The sequence below is a fragment of the Hyperolius riggenbachi genome, chromosome 8, assembly GCF_040937935.1.
Source record: "Hyperolius riggenbachi isolate aHypRig1 chromosome 8, aHypRig1.pri, whole genome shotgun sequence".
In the NCBI taxonomy this organism is placed as follows: Eukaryota; Metazoa; Chordata; class Amphibia; order Anura; family Hyperoliidae; genus Hyperolius; species Hyperolius riggenbachi.
Genome location: NC_090653.1, coordinates 260,534,663 through 260,558,162, shown reverse-complemented (window position 1 = coordinate 260,558,162; position 23,500 = coordinate 260,534,663). Strand labels below are relative to the sequence as shown.

Here is a 23,500-nt window from a genome sequence, read left to right as displayed (position 1 = left end):
AAAGAGAAACTCCGACCAAGAATTGAACTTTATCCTAATCAGTAGCTGATACCCCCTTTTACATGAGAAATCTATTCCTTTTCACAAACAGACCATCAGGGGGAGCTGTATGACTGATATTGTGGTGAAACCCCTCCCACAAGAAACTCTGAGGACCGTGGTACTCCTGGCAGTATCCTGTCTGTGAACCTTGTTGCATTGTGGGAAATAGCTGTTTACAGCTGTTTCCAACTGCCAATATAGCATGCAGCTTCCAGCTACATCACCTGCCAACAGTAAAAATGTCACCATGTAATAAATGTCAGAATGTAAATAAGGGATTTAAAAGATTTTACAATGGGAAAACACTGACTAAATCATTTATACATAATTATTGTAAAAATGAAGCACTTTTTTTATTACATTATTTTCACTGGAGTTCCTCTTTAGGTATGATCCTAGGGGTATCTCATCTATATGATATAATCTGTAGTGTGCTGCAATCTGATATACTGGTAAGAAAAACAGTTCAAGATCTATGAAGTTAAAGGGAACCTTAACTAAAAAAAAAAACAAAAAAAAAACATGAGTTTCACTTACCTGGGGCATCTACCAGCCCCCTGCAGCCATCCTGCGCCCTCGCAGTCACTCATGGCTCCTCCGGTCCCCCACCGCCAGCTAGTTTTGTTTTTGCCTACTCTGAGTCGGCAGGCCGCCATGCGTACCTTTTTACGCATTCCCACTGGTGCAGGAAGCTATCGCGGACATTAACAAGTACATTTTTACGCGTTACAGGTGCAACGCGTACATTTTTATGCATTGCACCTGTAACGCGTAAAAATGTACGTGTTAATGTCCGCGATAGCTTCCTGCACCAGCGGGAATGCGTTAAAAAGGTACGTATGGCGGCCCGCCGACTCAGAGTAGGCAAAACCAAAACTAGCTGGCGGCGGGGGACCGGAGGAGCCATGAGCGACTGCGAGGGCGCAGGATGGCTGCAGGGGGCTGGTACATGCCCCAGGTAAGTGAAACTCATGTTTTGTTTTGTTTTAGAATTAAGGTTGCTTTAAGCAAACATGTATAGCCATTACATAGGTTTCTTTTATAATAAAAGACAAACACTTATATTGCGCTTTTCTCCTGGCAGACTCAAAGTGCCAGAGCTGCAGCCACAAGGATGCTTTCTATTGACAGTAGCAGTGTTAGAGAGACTTGCCCAAGGTCTCCTACTGACTAGGTGCTGGCTTACTGAACAGGCAGAGCAGAGATTCGAACCCTGGTCTCCTGTGTCAGAGTATTAATGACTACCTCCAGTGTAATTTGACAAAGGAATCTTCCCCAAATAGGAATTAAATTAATTAAATTAAAGGTCAACTGTAGCGAGAGGTATGTGGAGGCTGCCATATGTATTTCCTTGTAACCATTTCAGCCCGCGGGGATGTTCCACCTTATGCATCAGAGCAATTTTCACCTCCCATTCATTCGCTAATAACTTTATCACTTCTTAACACAATTTATTGATCTATATCTTGTTTTTTCTGCCACTAATTAGGCTTTCTTTGGGTGGTACATTTTGCTAAGAACTATTTTTTTATAAATGCATTTTAACAGGATTAATAAGAAAAAAATCATTATTTCTCAGTTTTAGTCCATTATAGTTTTAAAATAATCCACGCTACCATAATTAAAACCTATGTATTTTATTTGCCCGTTTGTCTCGGTTATGACACCATTTCAATTTTGTCCCTATCACAATGTATGGCGCCAATATTTTATTGGAAATAAAGGTGCATTTTTTCTGTTTTGCGTTCATCACTATTTACAAGCTTATAATTTAAAAAATGTTTGTAGTATACCCCCTTCAAATGCATATTTAAAAAGTTCAGACCCTTAGGTAACTATTTGTTTGCTTGTTTTTAATTGTAATTTTTTTTTCCATAAAAAATGTTATTTGGGTAATATTTTGGTGTGGGAAATAAACTGTTAATTTTTAATGTTGTTATATGTGTAAATTGTAATGTAAAAAATATGTAGATTAGTTTTACTATTTGGCCACAAGATGGCCACCTTAAGTTTTTTTTGTTCTCCTTGTGCTTCTCGCTAACCGGAAGCACAAGGAGGACGCGGAAAATGTGATTTGCAGAAAGACTGAATCCTCTAGTAAGAGCGCTTCGGCTTTTCTACTGGGGACATGGATCGGTGATCGGGAACCATGTTCCCGTTCACTGATCCCAGGGCTACCGGGGGGAGAGCACAGGGGCGCGCCCGCGATCGCACGCGGGAGCGCGCCGAAGCGCGACACCGCTGCAGAGCAGCCGCCTGGACGTGAGCATCACGTCCGGGCATCTGAAATGGTTAAGCAATACCAGTTGCCTGGCAGTCCTGCTGATCCTCTGCCTCTAATGCTTTCAGCCATAGACCCTGAACAAGCATGCAGCAAATCTGGTGTTTCTGACTGGGGAAGGGGTGGGATAGAGGTGGGGAAGGGGCTGGATAGAGGTGGGGAAGGGGCGGGATAGAGGTTGGGAAAGGGGCGGCATAGAGGCTGGGAAAGGGGCGGCATAAAGGCAAGGAAATGGGTGGGATAGAGGCGGGATAGAGGTGGGGAAGGGGCGGGATAGAGGCGGGGAAGGGGCGGGATAGAGACTGGGGAAGGGGTGGGATAGAGGTGGGGAAGGGGCGGGATAGAGGCGGGGAAGGGGCGGGATAGAGGCGGGGAAGGGGTGGGATAGAGGTGGGGAAGGGGTGGGATAGAAGTGAGAAAGGGGCGGCATAGAGGCTGGGGAAGGGGTGGGATAGAGGCTGGGGAAGGGGTGGGATAGAGGCTGGGGAAAGGGCGGGAAGAGGCAATTTGCAGGAGTATTTCTCCTGTAAGGGATGCCCCTTTTCCAAATAGTCTAGCTGCACCTGACAGCCAGGCCCAGATTCACCTCACAGGAGCCTATAGGCAGAGATGTCCTGGCAATATAAAATCCGTCCTCCATGAATCTACAAACCCCCGCTGAACCACACCACAAGTGTGCTGGATGGCCCTGATGTCACTTCTCCCTTACTTCCACTGCCCGTCATAGCTACAGGTGCCTCTTAGCATTAAATAGCCAGAAGTGCCCCCAATATTAAGTAGCTAGAAGTGCCCCCAAGTATTAGGAAGCTAGAGGAACCTGAATATTAAGTAGCTAGAGGTGCCCCTGATTGAAAGAAGTGGTATGCCGAGAGTTGGGTGAGTAACCTCTCATTTACACTCTCATCAGGAATCTGCACAGGGAAGGAGGGAGGGAGGCACAAGGGAGGGGACTGAGATCTGGTCAGTGGAATGCTGAGAGCTGGGTGAGTAACCTCTCATTTACACTCTCATCAGGAATCTGCATAGGGCAGAAGGGAGGCACAGGGGAGGGCAGTGAGCCGCCTTTCCATGATCCATCATCAGGCGCCTGTAGACACGTGCCTACAGTGCCTTATGGTAAATATGGCCCTGCTGACAGCACTAAAGATGTCGCCACCTATGATTAATTTCAGAATGTAAATCAGGGTGAGGAAAGAATTTACAAGGGCACCACACTGACTAATTAATTTCTAAATGAATATTGTAGGGAAAAAATGTATTCATGATGTTAATTTCACTACAGTTCCTCTTTAAGTTGATGAATATTATATATAAACAAGAGAGCATATTTATCCATTTCCTAAAGAATGAGGCAAAGCATTTGAATGACTCACTTGGCTGCAAGCTTCATGCCGCAGTCGTCGGAGCAGTACTTGGAGCTGGCTCTGGCTGGCTGCACACAGTTGGGCCCCAGGCACTGCCGCAGCGATGAATAGTCTCTGTTCTCCAGACGCTCCGAGTGCTTGGCTTTATCTTTGTGCCTCTGCTTCTGCTTGTGTCTCTTGTACTTGTCATCCTTCTGAATGAGAGAACAGGAAACAGGAAGTTGTGTGTGCGCGCCTGCTTGCAACGTTCAATAAGTAATAAACGTGGAAAAGAGATGAGAACATCCCGAAGCGTTGTCACCACATCCCTGCTTAAAGGATACCCGAACTGACATGTGACATGATGTGATAGACGTGTATGTAGAGTGCCTAGCACACAAACTATGCTGTGTTCCTTTTGTTCTTTCTCTGCCTGAAAGAGTTAAATATCAGGTATGTAAGTGGCTGACTCAGTCCTGACTCAGACAGGAAATGACTACATTGTGATCCTCACTGATAAGAAATTCCCCTTTTTACCTCTTTCTTGCTCTCAAAAGCCTTTTTCTGCTAGGAAAGTGTTTTATAGTTGGAATTTCTTATCAGTAAGGGTCAGACTGTAGTCACTTCCTGTCTGAGTCATGACTGAGTCAGCCACTTACATACAGTGGCTTGCAAAAGTATTCGGCCCCCTTGAAGTTTTCCACATTTTGTCACATTACTGCCACAAACATGAATCAATTTTATTGGAATTCCACGTGAAAGACCAATACAAAGTGGTGTACACGTGAGAAGTGGAACGAAAATCCTACATGATTCCAAACATTTTTTACAAATCAATAACTGCAAAGTGGGGTGTGCGTAATTATTCGGCCCCCTGAGTCAATACTTTGTAGAACCACCTTTTGCTGCAATTACAGCTGCCAGTCTTTTAGGGTATGTCTCCACCAGCTTTGCACATCTAGAGACTGAAATCCTTGCCCATTCTTCTTTGCAAAACAGCTCCACCTCAGTCAGATTAGATTGACAGCAGTTTTCAGATCTTGCCACAAATTCTCGATTGGATTTAGATCTGGACTTTGACTGGTCCATTCTAACACATGGATCTGTTTTGTTTTAAACCATGCTATTGTTGCCCTGGCTTTATGTTTAGGGTCGTTGTCCTGCTGGAAGGTGAACCTTCAACCCTCTCTCAAGTCTTTTGCAGACTCCAAGAGGGTTTCTTCCAAGATTGCCCTGTATTTGGCTCCATCCATCTTCCCATCAACTCTGACCAGCTTCCCTGTCCCTGCTGAAGAAATGCACCCCCCGAGCATGATGCTGCCACCACCATATTTGACAGTGGGGATGGTGTGTTCAGAGTGATGTGCAGTGTTAGTTTTCCGCCACACATAGCGTTTTGCATTTTGGCCAAAAAGTTCCATTTTGGTCTCATCTGACCAGAGCACCTTCTTCCACATGGTTGCGGTGTCCCCCACATGGCTTGTGGCAAACTGCAAAAAGGACTTCTTATGCTTTTCTGTTAACAATGGCTTTCTTCTTGCCACTCTTCCATAAAGGCCAACTTTGTGCAGTGCATGACTAATAATTGTCCTATGGACAGATTCTCCCACCTGAGCTGTAGATCTCTGCAGCTCGTCCAGAGTCCGCTCTCCTTGTTTGGCCTGTGAGTTTAGGTGGATGGCCTTGTCTTGGTAGATTTACAGTTGTGCCATACTCCTTCTATTTCTGAATGATCGCTTGAACAGTGCTCTGTGGGATGTTCAAGGCTTTGGAAATCTTTTAGTAGCCTAAGCATGCTTTAAATTTCTCAATAACTTTATCCCTGACCTGTCTTGTGTGTTTTTTGGACTTCATGGTGTTGTTGCTCCCAATATTCTCTTAGACAACCTCTGAGGCCGTCACAGAGCAGCTGTATTTGTACTGACATTAGATTACACACTCTATTTAGTCATTAGCACTCATCAGGCAATGTCTATAGGCAACTGACTGCACTCAGATCAAAGGGGGCCGAATAATTGCGCACACCCCGCTTTGCAGTTATTTATTTGTAAAAAATGTTTGGAATCATGTATGATTTCCGTTCCACTTCTCACGTGTACACCACTTTTGTATTGGTCTTTCATGTGAAATTTCAATAAAATTGATTCATGTTTGTGGCAGTTTTTTTGCAAGCCACTTTACCTGATATTTAACTCTTTCAGGTAGAGAAAGAAAAAAAGGAACACAGCATAGTTATTTGTGTGCTAGGCACTGTACATACACATGTCTATCTCATCATGCCACATGTCAGTTCGGGTATCCTTTAACCACTTGCCGACCAGTGGATTTTACACTGATCGGTGCTGCGTGGGCTCTCCAGCCCGCAGCACCGATCAGGAGTCCAGCAGGGCGATCAGACTACCCCCCTTTTTTCCCCACTAGGGGGATGTCCTGCTGGGGGGGTCTGATCGCCGCCGGCCATCTGCGTTTTGCGGGGGGGGCTTCTCAAAGCCCCCCTCCGCAGCCATTTCTGCCCTCCCGCTCCTTACCTCCCTCCCTCCCTCTCTCCGTAATGCGCAGGACGGAGTTCCGTCCTGCGCATTGAAGGATAGGCTTCAGCCTATCATATGCCGGCGATCCCCGGCCAATAAGAGGCCGGGGATCGCCGATCTGCCTTACGGCGCTGCTGCGCAGCAGCGCCGTATGATGTAAACAGCGGGGATTTCTTCCCCGCCTGTTTACATTTTGCCGGAGAGCTGCGATCGGCAGCTCTCCGGCTGTTCACGGAGACACCCTCCGTGAACTGACATGGAAAAGCCGCTCGATCGAGCGGCCGTTTCCATGGTAACCCGCAGACGACCAGTTTACGCCAATCGGCGTTAGCTGGTCGTCAAGAGGTTAATCAAAAGTGTATAAAGGGAAAGGAGTGGGGGAGGGGGGAGCTGGTATTACTTTGTGAAAACAACAATACCGCCCTCAAAGGAAAGGGGAGATAAAATAAAGACAAGCAAACAAAAACTCTCCCAGATAGAAAAAAGGCCATCAAAGATACTAAATAAATACGAGAGGGGCAATTCCAGAGCAAAGGATCCTGACACCAGAACATAACAAATAGGTGCAGGGAGATTTGGGCACACCATGCAAAGCGGCCATCAAACTTGCCAGTGCCCGCACCCACTGTACGCTCTCCACGGCTTAAAGAGACACTGAAGCGAAAAAAAAATTATGATATTATGATTTGTATGTGTAGTACAGCTAAGAAATAAAACATTAAGATCAGATACATCAGTCTAATTGTTTCCAGTACAGGAAGAGTTAAGAAACTCCAGTTGTTATCTCTATGCAAACAAGCCATTAACTCTCCGACTAAGTTTAGTAGGGCTGTTATCTGACTTTTATTATCTCAGCTGTTTTCTTTTTCTCTGCTAGAGGAAAGGTCATTAGTGCACAGACTGCTCTGAAAGACTCATTTTGAATGCTGAGTGTTGTGTAATCTGCACATATTATAGAATGATGCAATGTTAGAAAAAACACTATATACCTGAAAATAAAAGTATGAGAATATTTTCTTTGCTGCTAATCTTCTAGTAATTATTCATAGTACACAACCAATTCACTATATCATATTTTTTTTCCGCTTCAGTGTCTCTTTAACGGTACACACGCTTTGTATTAGTTGCTTTTTGACTACTGCATTCATCTGTCACTACAAAACTTCTGGACCGATAAATCACAGCGATTCCTGCAGCAGCGCCAGGATTTGTCTGTTCCTCTAGTTTTTACATATGCGGCAATATCAAGGGAAGTGCATATGAATATACAGTACTTCTGAAGAAGAGCGAGTCTGTACTGAGCTTATGCACATCTTTGGAAGTACTCTGAGACGCGAGTGCTTCAGAAGCTTTCCGAAGACTCCCGAAGGTGGCAAAGGGCATCAAGAGAGGACTAGAAAGGCTGTAAGGTGACCACCAATGATACAATTTGCTGAACAATCGTTTACAAACCACTCTTTGGATGAGCGATCGGAGAGATCGTTTGTGACCACAATTGGAAAAAAAATCATCTAACCAATCTAATCAGATCAAATCAACGAAATTGAGCAAATGTTCGGATCGTTCATTCAAAGAAAATTCACGTTAATGATCATTTCCCTCTCCATAGGCGAGTATGTACCGTAACTTTTCTTTTTCGGGGGGGGGGGGGGGTGGCTTTACCTTTGCTTTGAGGCCAGTTCACAAGGGTGACTGCAAACTAGCAGAAGAGCGTTCGGCCTGCGTCATTCCGTTCCGTGGCTGGATGCCACATGGGACTTTTGCGCAATCGCCAGTAAACGCATTTAGATGAACACTGATTGAGATGAATCATCTCAATGAGGAGCAAGTTGGTCCCAGAGTTAAACGACGAGCATGGACACTGGCAGCCATCCGTCTGAACCAGATCTTAATGAGAAGGGATAGGGAATATGGATTTACCTTCTTATCAGACTTCTTCTCGCGCCTCTTGACGTGCTTCACCTTGACGGCTCTCTTCCTCAGAACAGAGTCCAGAAATGGCGTGTCGTCCGTGTCGCTCAGCCAGGGCTGGGGGAACACAAGTCAGGTTAGGGAGGTTCTCCAACTGGAAGGACCTCTGTCAGCTTTCTTCAAAACTCACCAAGTTCTGGTCGTCGAAGGCGCCTCCAGCACAGAGCTCCTGGTACAGTTCTGGGTCGAGCGGTAGGTCATCATCAGACAGAGACTCGGCCAGGCTGGGGGGTTCCGGGGTGTCCCGGAACATGGACAGCTCATCGTCCCTGACCCGTAGCATTTTCTGAGGGGGAATCACATTACATTTCTAAAAGGAGTGTTAAAGAAATGCTCCAGCCAAAACCTTTATTTTAGTTTTAGATAGAGTATGAAACAGTAAACCGCAGTATTTCAGTTTTACTTGCTGTCTGTGTCTCCTTTGGGGAAAAGTTTTCTTCACTTTCCTGTACTAGTGGCAGGTGTCAAAGATGAAAAAGTGGCTACATTTCGCCAGCAGAGACAAGGACAGCAATAAAGAAACTTTTTCTTTATCGATGGTGAACAGTTTAGAACTTCAGCCCAGCTTTTATAACTGTCGGTATCTCCTTTGGGGGAAATCTTTACTTCTGGGCTGGGTGGCAATCAGGGCTTACTGATCACCTTGGCTTGTAGCTGTCACGGAAAGAATGCAATAATTATGTATTTTTTCACAGTAAATTCAGTTTCGATTGTGCAGGTTCTCTTTGACACTCTCGTTCACGGACAGATTTTCTTTATGCATTTAGCAGATCAAGCCTAATTCCATGGAAAAGAAACTATTTTAGATTTGGAAAATGTGGAAAGGGGTTAGAAATTCTCTTGGATTTTTACTGCCTTTCTGTGTCCACATCTGGAAGAGTTTCCACTACTTCCTGTCCACACAGGAAGTGGGAAAATCTCTCCAAGAACAAGAGGCACTGAAACAAATTAAACTTTTTTTTTGTAAACAAGGGATTCTCCGACTAGCTTTCAGTGCTGTCCCTCATTTCATGACAGAAGCGAGGGACAATCTCTGCAAAAGGGGCAGAGACAGATATACTAAAAAAATCCCTTTAAGGCGCGTACACACGCCGGACTTTTTCAAACTACGGGAGTCAGACCAGCCTGTGGGGTGGTCGTTCTGATGACAGTTGCACGTGAGTACAAGCTGTCGTCAGACTGATTTTGATTGATCTGCCTTATTAGTCTGACGACAGCTTGTACTTACGTGCAACTGCCGTCAGAACGACCACCTTGCGGGCGGGTATGAAGACCTGTAGTTTGAAAAAGTGTGCCATGTGTACGTGTCTAACTGGTCGTCAGACCCGCCCGCGGGGCGGCCGTTCTGAAGACAGTTTGCCCCTGTGTACAGTCTGTCGGCAGGCTGATAAGGCTGGTTTTGACTGATCCACTCAGCCTTATCAGCCTGCCGACAGACTGTACACACGGGGATACTGTCATCAGAACTGCAGCTCCACGGGCGGGTCTGACGACCAGTCGTTGAAGGTATCAGGAGTGTGTATGCGCCTTTAACAGTACTACAAAAATGTTCTAGACCCTAGAAGTCTATCTGATCCAGCACTGAAGTTCCAATGTTCTCCAGGCTGTCGCTGCCCCCTCTGTAAGATTGCTGAGTCATGGACTTCTGTGCATGCAGGTCACACGCCTTTTTCACAAATTGTGCTCCTATACCCGGGAGCAGTCTGTGCTTACCCACTTTACAAGCACTTGAACTGCACAAGTGCAGAATGTTCCCGGCCACTTGAGTGCAATCACGAAAGGCCCACAATCTAAAGCCTCATCTACACGTGTAGATCGAGCTAATCGAGCCGCCGGATCGCCTCTTCCGCGTCCCCGCATGTGCCCGCTGCGTCTCCGCTCACCGCGCGTGCACCGGATTCGATTCCCCGCTCTTCCCCGCCGGCGCCGCTTATCTTCCGCTCGATTCCCTGCCATTGTCCCCTCGCGTGGAGCGAGCAGGGAATCGGTGGAAGCAAGATCCGTCCTGTCGGATCTTATCAATCGAGCCGCACCAGCGGCTCGATTGATAAGGAACATTGCGGCCGCATCTACGCGTGTAGATGCGGCTTTAGAGAGCGCACAGCGGCAGCCTGGGGGACAGGCAAACTTCAGTGCTGGATCAGATATATTTCTAGTGGCTGGCAGAAGCCCCAGGTAAGTAAAGTTTACTATTTTTTATTTTCCCACAGATATACTTTAAGGCTGCATTTCCACTTGTGCGGTGGGAATCGTCACGGGAAAAATTTGCATGCGGAAGCGAATTTCGCATGCGGGTCTATGCGAATTCGCATGGATGACGATGTATGCGAATTTAACCATGGCAGTGCTGGTGTGATTTTCCATTGTTTCTATGCAAATTCGCATGAAAATTCGCATACCCAAACCGCATGCAAATTTCCTATTAAAAACATTGTATGCGATTCGCATAGCGGTATGCGAATTCTGATGGCTCTGCCGTGCGAACTTTTTCTGCACAGAAAAACGCAAAGGAATCCTGACAAGTGGAAACAGTCCCATTCACTTGTATTGCTATGCGAATTTGCATGCGAATTCTCGATAGTGGAAATGGGCCCTAAAGAATTCCACATTTGGAACCTAATCCCTTAGGTGGCTGGATAGTGTACTGGTTAAGGGCTCTGACTGACACAGGAGACCTGGGTTTGAATCTCAGCACTTCCTGTTCAATAAGGAGACCTTGGGCAAGACTCCTTAACACTGCTACTGCCTATAGAGCGCGCCCTAGTGGCTGCAGCTCCTGCACTTTGAGCTCGCCAGGAGAAAAGTGCAGTATAAATACTATTTGTCTTTGTCTTGGTCATAATTTTTGGTCATCTATACCATATCCCTTTTAATAAATATCACTCTTTGGTTATATAAAGCAGAGACGGTAATAAACACCCATTACAGTTTCTAGCCTCTTTTCACAGCAATAAAATATGAAATTAAAAAAAGCTCTTAGAATTAGGCTTGAAAGTGTGTAAGTTAAATATTGGTAACATTTTCTGATCTTTCCAAAAATGTGCGAGCTGCTCAGTCATTGGTCAGCATCATTCAGCAGACTGTTCATTCATGCCTCCATAGGCAATCGGAAAACCCTCAATTCACTCACACAACTGTGTTTCAATGAATGGCTATTCTGAACAGCTTTTAAAGTATACCTGACCTGAGGGAAAGCTAGGCAAGATAAGCACAGAGATATGTTCACACTGGATCCACACACCTCTGCGCAGTGTCTGTTCCTCCCCCTCGTTCCCCCGGTCCCCATAATCACTCCTTGAAAAATCTGACTTTTGGCTAAAGACAAATTTTCAGATGGGAAGAGGAAGGCTTGCTGTGATGTTCCCGCCAATCACCCCTCCCATTTCCTCCTCTACACGGAAGTGAATGGGGCGGGGAAGAGGCAGGAATGAGAGGGTAATAGGAGGGAACATAGCCGCAAGCCTGCCCCTTCCTGTCTTTTATGCCCAACTACCAGTTCTGGTTCTTTAAGGAAACCAGAGATGGCATAACCTAAAAATTTGATACTTACCCGGGGCTTCCGACAGCCCCATAAGCACGCTGGACCTCTGCACACGCGCAGAAGACCCCGAATGACGCCGTTACCGGGGCTGACTGCAGCTGAACGGCAGACCGCAGGAGGACGGCGGGGGACTCAGATGTGCTTACAGGGCTGGAGGAAGCCCCGGGCAAGTATCAAATCTTTAGGTTAGGCCGTCTCTGGTATACTTTAGCTCAACAGATCAAGCAGTAGTTTGTGCATATGGTATAATAAGTGTGCAGGACCAATCACTATTCACCAGCAAGTCCAAATGCTCAATGAGCAATAAAAAAAAAACATTTATCATAATTTCCGATTGCTCCAATCAAAAGGCAAGCCATTCGGTTTTGATCAGATTTTTATACAGCAGGAAGTGAATAATTGATTGTGTGTACTGAGCCTTGTAGACCTGAGATTATAGCCGGGCACAATTCCTCTGTTACCTTTAGTTCTGCACCCGTTTATTCCTTATTTTTATTTTAATTGTAAAGCTGATGTAAAGAGTTTCTACCTTGACTGATCTCCTCTTTTTTTATTTTTCTATTTACTGCCTCAGTATATTTCAACTGAAAAGCTGTCCTCACACAGACTACTAATAAACTGACACCCATTCTCTTTTTTCTTTTTGTAGCATGTATGTCTTTGTTTCTACACTTTGAGTTAACCGGTTCTGGATGCACGCGATTGAAATCTTCGCCCTGTTTGGAGATTTTTATCTCTGCCAGGGCGTAGATTTCAATATCCCGGTGCCGTGCGCTTCCGCCACCGCTACAATCAGCTGCCTGATGACAGCTGAGTTTCATGCGCCGTTCAATAGACTCTGTAATCACTGTGGGCCAACTACAAAATTTCAGAAATAAAATCTATTTTCTAAATTATAATAATAAATAGCAGCCTTTTTTCAGCTGCATGATGACAAATATAAAATATTTTACATTTATTGGAGGAACCCCTCCCTTCCTTTCATATTGCCAGGACAGAATCCGGCAAACTGGTGGAGTAGATGGTGTCCGGCAATGGAGGAATTGCTAATGGCTGCCACCTGTATAACCCGTGTTATGAAAAGAGAAGGCTGAAAAGCATGCACTGGAATGCTGATAGGCTTGAAGGAGTGTTTATTTATCTTTGTATGTGTCAGAGTGGTGCAACTAAATATTTTGAAATAAAAAATGTTTGGTTTGGGTCCGCTTTAAAGAATACTTAAAGTAAAAAGACAGACACTGTCATGACTTAATGATACAGGACTGGGGGTCTCAGGGTGTAATCAGAGGTAGTTAAATCCAGGGTCTCAGGGTTACCCGTTCTGAGATAATTCATGCAGGCATGTGTTTGCTCCGCCCACTCAGAATTGCGGCCTGAGTTTTTTTTTTTTAACTTCTGCCGAGGCTCTGGCCACCCCCATCTGCATTGCCACGATCCACCCCCAGCTTAGCAGCTGCGGCTAAATTGGTGGCTGCCGGGCTGGGGATGGGCAACTGCAAAAGATACTGGAGAGCTGCGGCAGACTTCGGAAACATGGCTGTGACTGCATTCTCGAGGAGTGACGTGGAGCGTCATCAAGGTCCCGATCAGGCAAGTATTTAACCCCGATATCCCCAGATCCTATAGCATTAAAGGGACTCCGAGCACCTCTCATGGGCATGCCTTTAAGCCAGACTACTTCCAACAAAGTCGTGCTATGACCCCTCTGGAGGAGCCTCTTGCAATGGCCATGCGCGTCACTTCCTCTTCCTGCTTCATTCAGTGATGCACTTCTCTAACAGAGAAGACAGGGGTGACCCGGAAGTTATAACATAGCCAAGATGGCAGCTGCGATTTTTAAATTAAAATTGAACGAAAACTATTTGGTGTAGAAAGGCAATTCAGGCATCAAATGAAAGAGGAGAGCAAAAGCTACAGAAAGGTATGCAGTACTTTGCAGTACTGGTCGGAGTCTCTTTTAAAGGCATAACCATGAGAGGTGCTCAAAATCCCTTTAAGACAGAGCATAGCAGAAAAGCTTTTGTCTTTTTACAACAGAGGTATTCTTGATCTTTTTTTATAAGAGGCGGTTGAGAGACCACTTTCTGTGGGTGGCAAGTCAAACGTTACATGTAATACAGAAGAATGAAGCGGACAGGTAAGTTATAAGGCAAAGCGCACAGCTATAATCTCTTACCCGCGCTCTCACTTGACACTGGCGTAAGCGACACTTCTGACGGATCTTGTTGGGCCCCCCGAATTTCTTCATGTCTCTGCAGAAATCGCACTGACCGCAGTCCTCCGTTCGGCTACAAGACTCGCACTCCCCGCACATCCGTGCTGAACGCTTAATCTGCTGAGAGACACGCGTGTATAAGACATACATGGCTTGCTGTGGATATCGATGGCCCGCTTATATCAGCCCTGCAAATAGGAAGAATCTCCCTCCTCCTGGCAGTTATAACTACGGATGGCCAATGAGATGTTCCGAGGAGGACCCAATACAGCCAAGCTGGAATCTGATTGGTCCGTTTCCAAGCTGCATGCATTTGCATTGAAAATGTGCATAATCCTGCATCAATTCAGAATGATTTTCATCTCATTGACCATCCCTACTTATAACCTACTGACCAGCAGTACCACTTTACTTCTATCTCTATAGGAGGCAGACACATTAAAGGACACCTAAAGTGAGAGGGATGTGGAGGCTGCCATAGACCCTGAACAAGCATGCAGAGATATTTCTGACTGGATTAGCTGCATGCTTGTCTTAGGTGTGTGATTCAGACACTACTGATGCATGAAAGATTAGCAGGACTGCCAGGCAACTGGTGTTGATTAAAAGGAAATAAACATGGTTACCACCATTGCCCTTTCCTTTCAAGTGTCCTTAAATCCATGGTATATATTCCAGGATTCTTACTTAAAGGACCACTGTAGTGAGAGGGATATGGAGGCTGCCATATTTATTTCCTGTTAAACTATACCAGTTGACTAGCAGCCCAGCTGATCTATTTGGCTGCAGTAGCATCTGAATAGCACCAAAAACAAGCAAGCAGCTAATCTTGCCAGATCTGACAATAATGTCTGAAACATCTGATCTGCTGCATGCTTGTTCAGGGTCTATCATCAAGACTGCCAGGCAACTGGTATTGCTTAAGAGGAAATAAACATGCCAGCTTCCATAGCCCTCTCGCTACAGTTGTCCTTTGAAACAATCCCTCACCTCGAAATCTAGACCCCCCACTCCTTAAAACTGTCAATGGTTATCTCACACTTCTTTGGTGTATGCCATATAAATAACGGACTGTTCAAAGGCAAAGTTGGAGTAATTGACAACGCCCTATCATAAGTTCATAAATCAATGTAAATGAGGCTGGCACCTTCTTAGTCTGTGATCAACTTTTATTCAAGCAACATGAACCAACATTTCGAGACCATACAGTCTCTTCCTCAGGGAAAACAAATGCATTGATTGAATGTATCTACCGTAAGGGTCGGTTCACACTTGTTTCAAAACCGTATCCGTGGCTGTATCCATGGACAAAAACTGAGCAACGGATACCGATGTTAAAGAGAACCCGAGGTGGGGTTCTGACAATGCTATCTACACACAGAGGCTGGGTCTGCCTATACAGCCCAGCCTCTGTTGCTAACCAGATCCCCCCTAAGTTCTCCCTGTGCTCTGCTATCCCCCATAAATCACAGCCACACTGTTGTCACGCAGCCGGGCTGCGTTTACCTCTATAGTGTCAGTCTGCTGATCCCTCTGCCTCCTGCATAGCACCGGTCCCACCTGCGTCCCTTCCCTCCAATCAGCGGGGAGGGAAGGGACACGGGCAGGTACCGGAGATATGCAGGAGGCAGAGGGATCAGCAGACTGACACTATAGAGGTAAACACAGCCCGGCTGCGTGACAACAGTGTGGCTGTGATTTATGGGGGATAGCAGAGCACAGGGAGAACTTAGGGGGGATCTGGTTAGCAACAGAGGCTGGGCTGTATAGGCAGACCCAGCCTCTGTATGTAGATAGCATTGTCAGAACCCCACCTCGGGTTCTCTTCAAAAATAGCGGCAGTCTTCACTCACTGCAAAACACGGATCCAGTTTAGAAAACTGATCAGAGAGTCTGGATTTTGCAGATTTTCACGGAGTCCAGATCCCCGCTGAGGAAATTAAAGGCAACCCAAAAATGGACCTCCCTCTACACAGAGAACTTTGCACACAAAACGGATGCCAAAGCACATTTCCCACTGCCTGCTCCTCCCCTCAGCGTCATCTCTGCGGACCTCTTATCCAATAGAAACACACAGGAAGGAAGGACACGTTTTTGACATACGTTTAAACGGACTGGAAACAGATGCTGTAAAAGCACAACATTTTGAAAAATGGATCAGTTTTTAGAAAAACAGGATCCGATCTGCAACCTGACAATCATTTAGATACATTCGACAGACTTACTTGCCCTGAGGAAGAGACCGTATGGTACTGAAACATTGTCTGACTGAATAAAAGTTGAGCCTATGCTATGAAAGTGCCAGCCCTAATTTGCATTTATTTACACTCCCTAAAACTCTCTCCATTCTTGGGGGTCCTCAAAAGAGATGCTAACTTCCAGAGTTGATGTAAATTTTGTAGCAAACTGAATGCAGCATGGACTAAGCCCTTCAAATTGCACCCCCTCCCGATATTTAAATTGCCCAATTTCAGGATGCATGCAATTTGCCACCCGATTAGCGAAACCGTGTAAAGACGCTCCATATGGCACTTGGACTGATTCCAGATATTTTCAAGCAACTCCTGTGAACTCAAATCACTCGTTAAGGCCACTAAAACGCCACGCTGGCAGCATGAGCGGACCTCACTGAAAACAAGGAGGTGTATTTACATCCATCTGGCATTTTACTGGAGCTGTAAGCTGCCACTAAAGGTCAGGAAATAATCACAGTGTGAACCAGCAATAAAAGATTGTAATGATGGCAAACAAAGACTGGGCCGTCTCCCTGCTACTTCGGAATCAAAGATCCCAGCATGCATCTGTGAGGTAGAGAGCTTGTGGCATAATCACATGACCAGGAGTCATTCTTATGATTCATTCACACAAGCGTGGGATGCAGCCGAGAATCAAATTCATTGAGTCAGTACACACATATAAAAATGCCTAAAAGCTCAGCCATCAGTGTGCTGAAAAATGTTACCTTTTTACCTAACATAAAGTTAATGCAGCTAAAAACTCTGTCCTACAAGGGAATTAGTTTCAGGCTCTGTGGGTGGGGCTGCTGCATGGATTGCATCATCCTGATGTTCAGGCTGTGGAGGGGTAGACCAAAGACTGAATAATCTGTGTTAACAAAAGAAAATCCCAAGGCAGCAATTTTAGGCAATCACTATGATCGATTTCCTGAGTGATGACTGATTAGTCAGAAAAGCAAAAAAAAAACCAAACAAGAAAGTTTTTGATGCCTTGACTGAGCCTTTGTTCTCAACAAGTTCCTAGGGGTTCTTGAAAAGTGATGTTAGCTACGAGTACGAGTATGTGGCAAAGGGAGGGTTAACTTACCTATGATGCCACCTATAGCCGATGCATTCCACTCGCGGTGCACGTAACGCCACTACTTCCTCCTTCTGGGTTTGAAGGAGGAAGTAGTGAAGTTACGTGGACCTCAAGTGGAATGCATTGGCTATAGGCGGCTGCATAGGTATGTTAACCTCCCCCCCCCCCCCCCCCAGCCACTTTTAAAGTGACCTGAGCAGTGGGTTTAAATAAAACAAACAAAAAAAGAACCTTCCCACAAGGGAGGCACACCGTATCCTTTGACGAAGCCCCTCTCTTAGGGGCGAAACACTTAACGTTGATGGTGTAACTGAGTGCTGAACAGATGTAGGAAAAAAATCTGTGCTAGGAGTGTAGCTTTTAATTGATTGCTGCAACAATCTAGCCCTCAGGGTGGCCTTAGCTTATATACTCGCATATAAGCCTAATTTTTCAACACAAAAAATGTGCTGAAAAGTTACTACCTCGGCTTATTTGCAAGTCAGTGGAGCAGAATGGATGGTGGAACAAGTTTTGTTACTGGCAGAGGAGCGCAAGGATCGTGCACTAGTGATCCTGGTTTTGCCACCTGGTTCCCTGCTGTGTCTGTGCTACTCATCCCCTGCCACATGGTGTGCAGAGTGCGCTGCTCAGGACTACCTGTGCCCCCCTGGCTTGTGGAGCGGAGCGTGCAAGCAATGTGTCAGCAGTGTAATGATCGGGGATTCTTCCTGTGTTGCAATCGCTGTCTCTCATATCTATGACCCCATCTAGTGGCATCTAGAGACTAAGCTGTATCATCTTTGGGGAACATCTGGCTATGGGGAGTGGGTTGACTTGTACTGGGGGCACATCTGACTACAATGCAGGGGGATATATTGAGGCGAGGGCTTATACGCAAGTCAATCAAAAGTGGGTACCTTGGTTTATACGCGGGTCAGCTTATATGCGAGTATATATACAGTACCCATTCCAGAGTACAACATGTCCTAATTTCTCGTAACACTACTTCGTAGACAGGATAGCAGTACCTTGCTGTTACTGCCGGTGCTATTCCGTCTCTTGTCAGTCCTCATCACCTCTTCATTCTCATCTCTTTCCATCTCCTTTTCTCTGTCCTTGCTCTTCTTATGTCGGTATTTAATCTCCAGATTGGGGTTTTTCTCTAAGAAGGAAAAAGAGATCAAATAAAGCAAACCACTCCCAGTAATGGCAATGCCTGGAAAATCATTAGTTTACTGAAATTACAGCTCTGCCTACAGTAGACAGACATTCAGTACAGACATCCTTCTTTCATCTGCAGCCTAGTACTAGATTATGAAAGATGGCTCTAAAAACAGGCTTTGGACGGCCATCTTGTTTTCTCATTTTGTGATAGCTGTGCAATATTTTTGTTTTAATACTTTACAAGTAAGACTCTTGGCTCCACTGGGAAGCATCTGGAGGCTCCACAGGTTTTGCCGATCCTCCATATCTCCTCCCCCTGGCGGCCAGGACCCTCTTTATTTTCATGGCCCACGCCTACTCTGAGTACACAAAGGAGTGCGGGCCGCAAGCATTTTTCAGTACTAATGTCCCGGGGGGGGGGAAGGGGCGGCTTCAGCTGACCTGCACAATATTCTTCCGTTGTGCATTCATCTTCCATAGACTATATTCTAGTGAAAGCATCCGCTCCAGATTTAGTGTGAACACTTCCAGAGCAGCACCATCCACTGGATGCGCTCTGTATTTCGGCTGGCCGGTAGAGTAAAACGAGCCTCTTCCAAGTGCAAACGGGAAGCGGCGCTAAAACATCAGGAGCAGCTCACCATAGCCTTAAAACGAACAACTTTTAATGATATCCACTAAAATAATTCCATGCAGTTGAAAACATGAACAGCAGTGATACTTATCAGGCACATGTCATGATGGAGGTGCGAAGGTCACATTATGACATGTGCCTGATAAGTATCACTGCTGTTAATGTTTTCAACTGCATGGAATTATTTTAGTGGATATCATTAAAAGTTGTTCATTTTAAAGGGAACCAGAGATGAACGTTTCACACAAAATAAACATATCAGTCGATAGCTTGTAAAGAATAAATGCTCTACCTGATAATTTCGCCGCTCTGGTGTGCCTTTTTTAGTGTTTTTTATCCATTATTGCTCCAGGAAAAATCAAATATGGCCGGCGGCTCATATCCCTTCTGCTTCCAGGTTATGAGTTGTTCTGGATGTGCTGTCTAGGCTATATGAGACTAGGCTGCTGTCTAGGCTATATGAGAAAGGCTGCTGCAGCCTTTCATCTGTGTGCTTTCATTTTGGTATGATGTGCAGCTGCCTGTAGGAAGTGTCTCTCATAGGAATGAAACTGTAGTCATCATCATCATCTATGCAGAGTGCGCACAGAGCACACAGATCATATTGCAGCCAGTGCCACTCTTGTCAGTTTCAGAGATTCTCTCTCAGCAGCAGCAGCAGCCCCTCCCATATCATCAGAGCTCTCAGTATGCAAAGCAGGAAATCTGAGCCAGGAGGTGGCAGGCTTGGGCTTGAAAAGACTCCACAGAAGAGTGACTCAGCTATAATGTTTCCAGGTCAAACCTAGACTGAGCCAGTCGGGGATTCTTATCACAGCTGATAACAGACTAATTAAGCAGATAAGAATGAAACTAAAAGCAGGGTAGGTGTTTACTGTCATGTTCCCACTGATAAATGTAATAAAATACATGCGGGTGCTTCGTCTCTGGTTCTCTTTAAAGAGACTCCGTAACAAAAATTGCATCCTGTTTTTTATCATCCTACAAGTTCCAAAAGCTATTCTAATGTGTTCTGGCTTACTGCAGCACTTTGTACTATCACAGTCTCTGTAATAAATCAACTTATCTCTCACTTGTCAGACTTGTCAGCCTGTGTCTGGAAGGCTGACAAGTTCTTCAGTGTTGTGGTTCTGTGATGCATCTCCCCCCTCCTGGCCCCTCTCTGCACACTGCTGTGTGTTATTTAGATTAGAGCAGCTTCTCTCTTCTCTCTTATCTTTTACAAGCTGGATAAATCGTCCTCTGAGCTGGCTGGGCTTTCACATAGTGAGGAATTACAGACAAGGGGAAAGCTGTTTGCAGGAAGAAAAGAGCAGCCTGAAACTTCAGTGCATGAGAGATGCAGGGGGAAAGAAACACACAAATGATCTCTTGAGATTCAAAAGGAATGCTGTATACAGCCTGCTTGTGTATGGATGTATTTTCTATGTGTGGACATACTGTACATCAACCTACTTCCTGTTTTGGTGGCCATTTTGTTTGTTTATAAACAAACTTTTTAAAACTGTTTTTAACCACTTTAAATGCGGCGGGGAGCGGCGAAATTGTGACAGAGGGTAATAGGAGATGTCCCCTAACGCACTGGTATGTTTACTTTTGTGTGATTTTAACAATACAGATTCTCTTTAAGGCTATGGTGAGCTGCTCCTGGAGCTTTTTTTCTCTTACATTTGATTGATGGACTGATTCTCTGGATGTTGCACCACCATGTACTGTAACTACTAATGCAGTTGATGTAAGGTGTGCACTCGCCACAAGTATCTCTCTCTGAAAAGCATCATCGGGTGTGAAGGTCTGTAAAGAATCTTCACTTATTGTGCTCCTACAGATTTAGACTCTTATTTTAAACTTTTTTTTATATCTGGTGAAAAGTGTTAATCACAAAACAGTTTATCAGTGATGTTTTTACAACAACGAAACATTTGTAAAGAGCTTTACTCCCATTAGACCCAAAGCGCATAAGCTTGTCTCAGATCATTACATAGTGGTGTGTACAGGGGAAATGTTATGTGATCATAAATGCCAGACTACACAGGTGTTTTAAAGCTAATGGGAACCCATATTTAAATAAAAAAAAGTCAGATACTCACCTAAGGAGAGGGAAGGTTCTGGGTCCTAATGAGCCTTCCCTCTCCTCTCCTGGTGCCCTCGGTGCTGGCTCCCCGTTCACATCCCCCGCCGAGGGGACTTTGGAAGTCTTCGGGAGCCGAGTCCTCCCGAAGACAGGTGCGACATAGAGGGCGCTTGCCGTGCGCAGTGTAGAGCGGCCCGTCTTCGGGAGCACTCGGGCTCCTGAAGCATTTCCGAAGCCTCCCTTCGGCTGGCAAACAGCGGTATTTGACCGAAACGGTCAAATACCGCTACGGGGGTGCCAGGACTACTGCGGGGACCAGGAGAGGAGAGGGGACGCTCTATGGGACCCAGAGCCTCACACTCCTTAGGTGAGTATCTGACTTTTTTATTTAAATATGGGTTCCAATACACTTTAAACATGATTAAGTTTGGCAAGGCATTTCGCAGGGAAGGGGCATCATGATAGAAAGCTCTGGCTCCAAAGGTTTTTAGTTGTTTTGGGGGCGGTCAAGTGATTGGATCCTTTTAATCTGAGGTTGTGGACGGTGTGACGCAGTTGCAAGAAATCCTTCAGGTATCCTGGGCGTAGGTTGTGTAGGGATTTGAATGTTAGCATGCCAATTTTGAAAAGGATTCTCCATTTTATGGGTAGCCAGTGTAGTGAGCAAAGGGATTGGTGTTATGTGGCAATGGCGGGGTTGGTTTATTAACAGTCTAGTGGCAGCATTCTGTACTAGCTGCAGGCGGGGTAGATCTTTATTGGGAGGCCTGCATAGAGGGGCATTGCAGTAGTCCAGCCATGATGTGATGAAGGCGTGAACTACTGTACAGTTGGAAGATCTTCTAAAGCACAGGTGTTGAACTCCAGGCCTGGAGGGCCAGATCCATGCCAGTGTTTAGGATGGACTGAGAAAGAAGGAAATGTGTTCTACCTGATGGACCACACCTTTCCTGATTCAGACCCATCAATTCATTTGAGCTGTGCCAAAAATGTGTGAGGACCTCAGCCCTCGAAGGACCGGTTTGAAATCCCTGCTCTAAAGGTGCTTAATTTTTGCAACATTTCTTAGGTGATAGAAGGAATGTTTCCCCACAGCTGAGATTTGATTCCTGAAGCTTAAAGTGAACCTCCGGACTAAAAATCGACTCAGCAGCACTGAAAAGGCCTGGTGTTTCTTTAATAGTTTCACAGAATCAGAACTTTCTCTTATCCAAGCCTCATTTTTAGCTGCACAGAAGAAAACTGCCCGGGCTTTTTCCCCCTGATGCTGTGCAAAGCATGATGGGATTTCTGATGTTGTTGCTCTCGTGCTGCTGTTTTGGTGCAAATTTTTTTATTTTTACATTTTGAATTTGACATTTGAAGCCTAGCGTGCGCAGCTGGGAGGGGTTATCAGAACACAGGACAGTTGGAACAGTGTCTCCTGCTCCTTGTCACCTCCTTTCAACCAAAAAGATGGCTGCCCCCATGACAAAGATGGCAGCCCGAATGAATCACAAACATTTGCCTGTTCTTTTAAAACAGGGTGGGTAAAAAAATTATATTACCCATCTATTCTAATTAACATAACTAATGTAACTTAATGACACTATGTTTGTTTAGGCTGAAGTTCCCCTTTAATTTCCCATCAGTCAGTAAACCCAGGCTGCGTACCGTGTTGGAGCGCAGGGATTTAAAAGTGGAGTCACATTTTAGAGTCCATAAAACCAGCTCCTCCACAAGAATGTATAGTGAGAGGAAAGGATCTGCCTTACCCCGGCACTGCATGCAGTACCACTCCCGGATAGCCTTCGCCATCTTCTCGGTGATGTTGATGCAGTCTCCATGGAACCATTCATTGCAGTTATCACACCCTCTGTCAAGACATAAATTATGCATGTCACAAATGTGTCGCTGCACAGCCATAAGAAAATCTGCATAATGCCAGTGATCTGAGTGATCCTTTATCTCTGCTATAAAACTACATAATTCTTATCAGGAATATCCAAGTTAAAGTGAACCTTCGGACTAAAAATCTACTCAGCAGCACTGAAAAGGCCTGGTGTTTCTTTAACAGTTTCACAGCATCAGAACTTTGTTTTTCTTACCAAAGCATCATTTTTAGCTGCATTTTTAGCTAAGCTCCACCCAACAAAGAAAAAAGGGACAAGCATTTTCCCCTGATGCTGTGCAGAGCATGATGGGATTTCCTATGTTGTTATTCACGTTGCCTAGCAACTGGGAGAGGTGCTCAGGACACAGGACAGTTGGAACTGCGTCTCATGCTCCCTGTCACCTCCTTTCAACCAAAAAGATGGCTGCCATCATGAAATCAAACATTTGCCTGTTCTTTTAAAACAGGGTGGGTCAGAGATTATATTACCTATCTATTTTAATTAACATAACTAATGTAACTTAATGACAG

At 45.3% G+C, this 23,500-nt stretch overlaps 1 protein-coding gene across 2 annotated transcripts in view; it reads right to left on the bottom strand.

The window, feature by feature from the left end:
* CXXC1 (CXXC finger protein 1) overlaps nt 1-23,500 on the bottom strand; it is a 68,720-nt gene that overhangs the window by 16,143 nt on the left and 29,077 nt on the right. The window contains exons 4-9 of one of the 2 annotated variants that reach the window (XM_068248719.1): nt 22,851-22,951; nt 18,253-18,386; nt 13,886-14,041; nt 8,299-8,478; nt 8,118-8,225; nt 3,697-3,881 (exon numbers count right to left, since the gene is read on the bottom strand). In XM_068248719.1, the coding sequence (XP_068104820.1) occupies nt 3,697-3,881; nt 8,118-8,225; nt 8,299-8,478; nt 13,886-14,041; nt 18,253-18,386; nt 22,851-22,951 (864 nt within the window). The remainder of the gene's footprint in view (nt 1-3,696; nt 3,882-8,117; nt 8,226-8,298; nt 8,479-13,885; nt 14,042-18,252; nt 18,387-22,850; nt 22,952-23,500) is intronic. The other variant, XM_068248720.1, reaches the window with a different exon arrangement.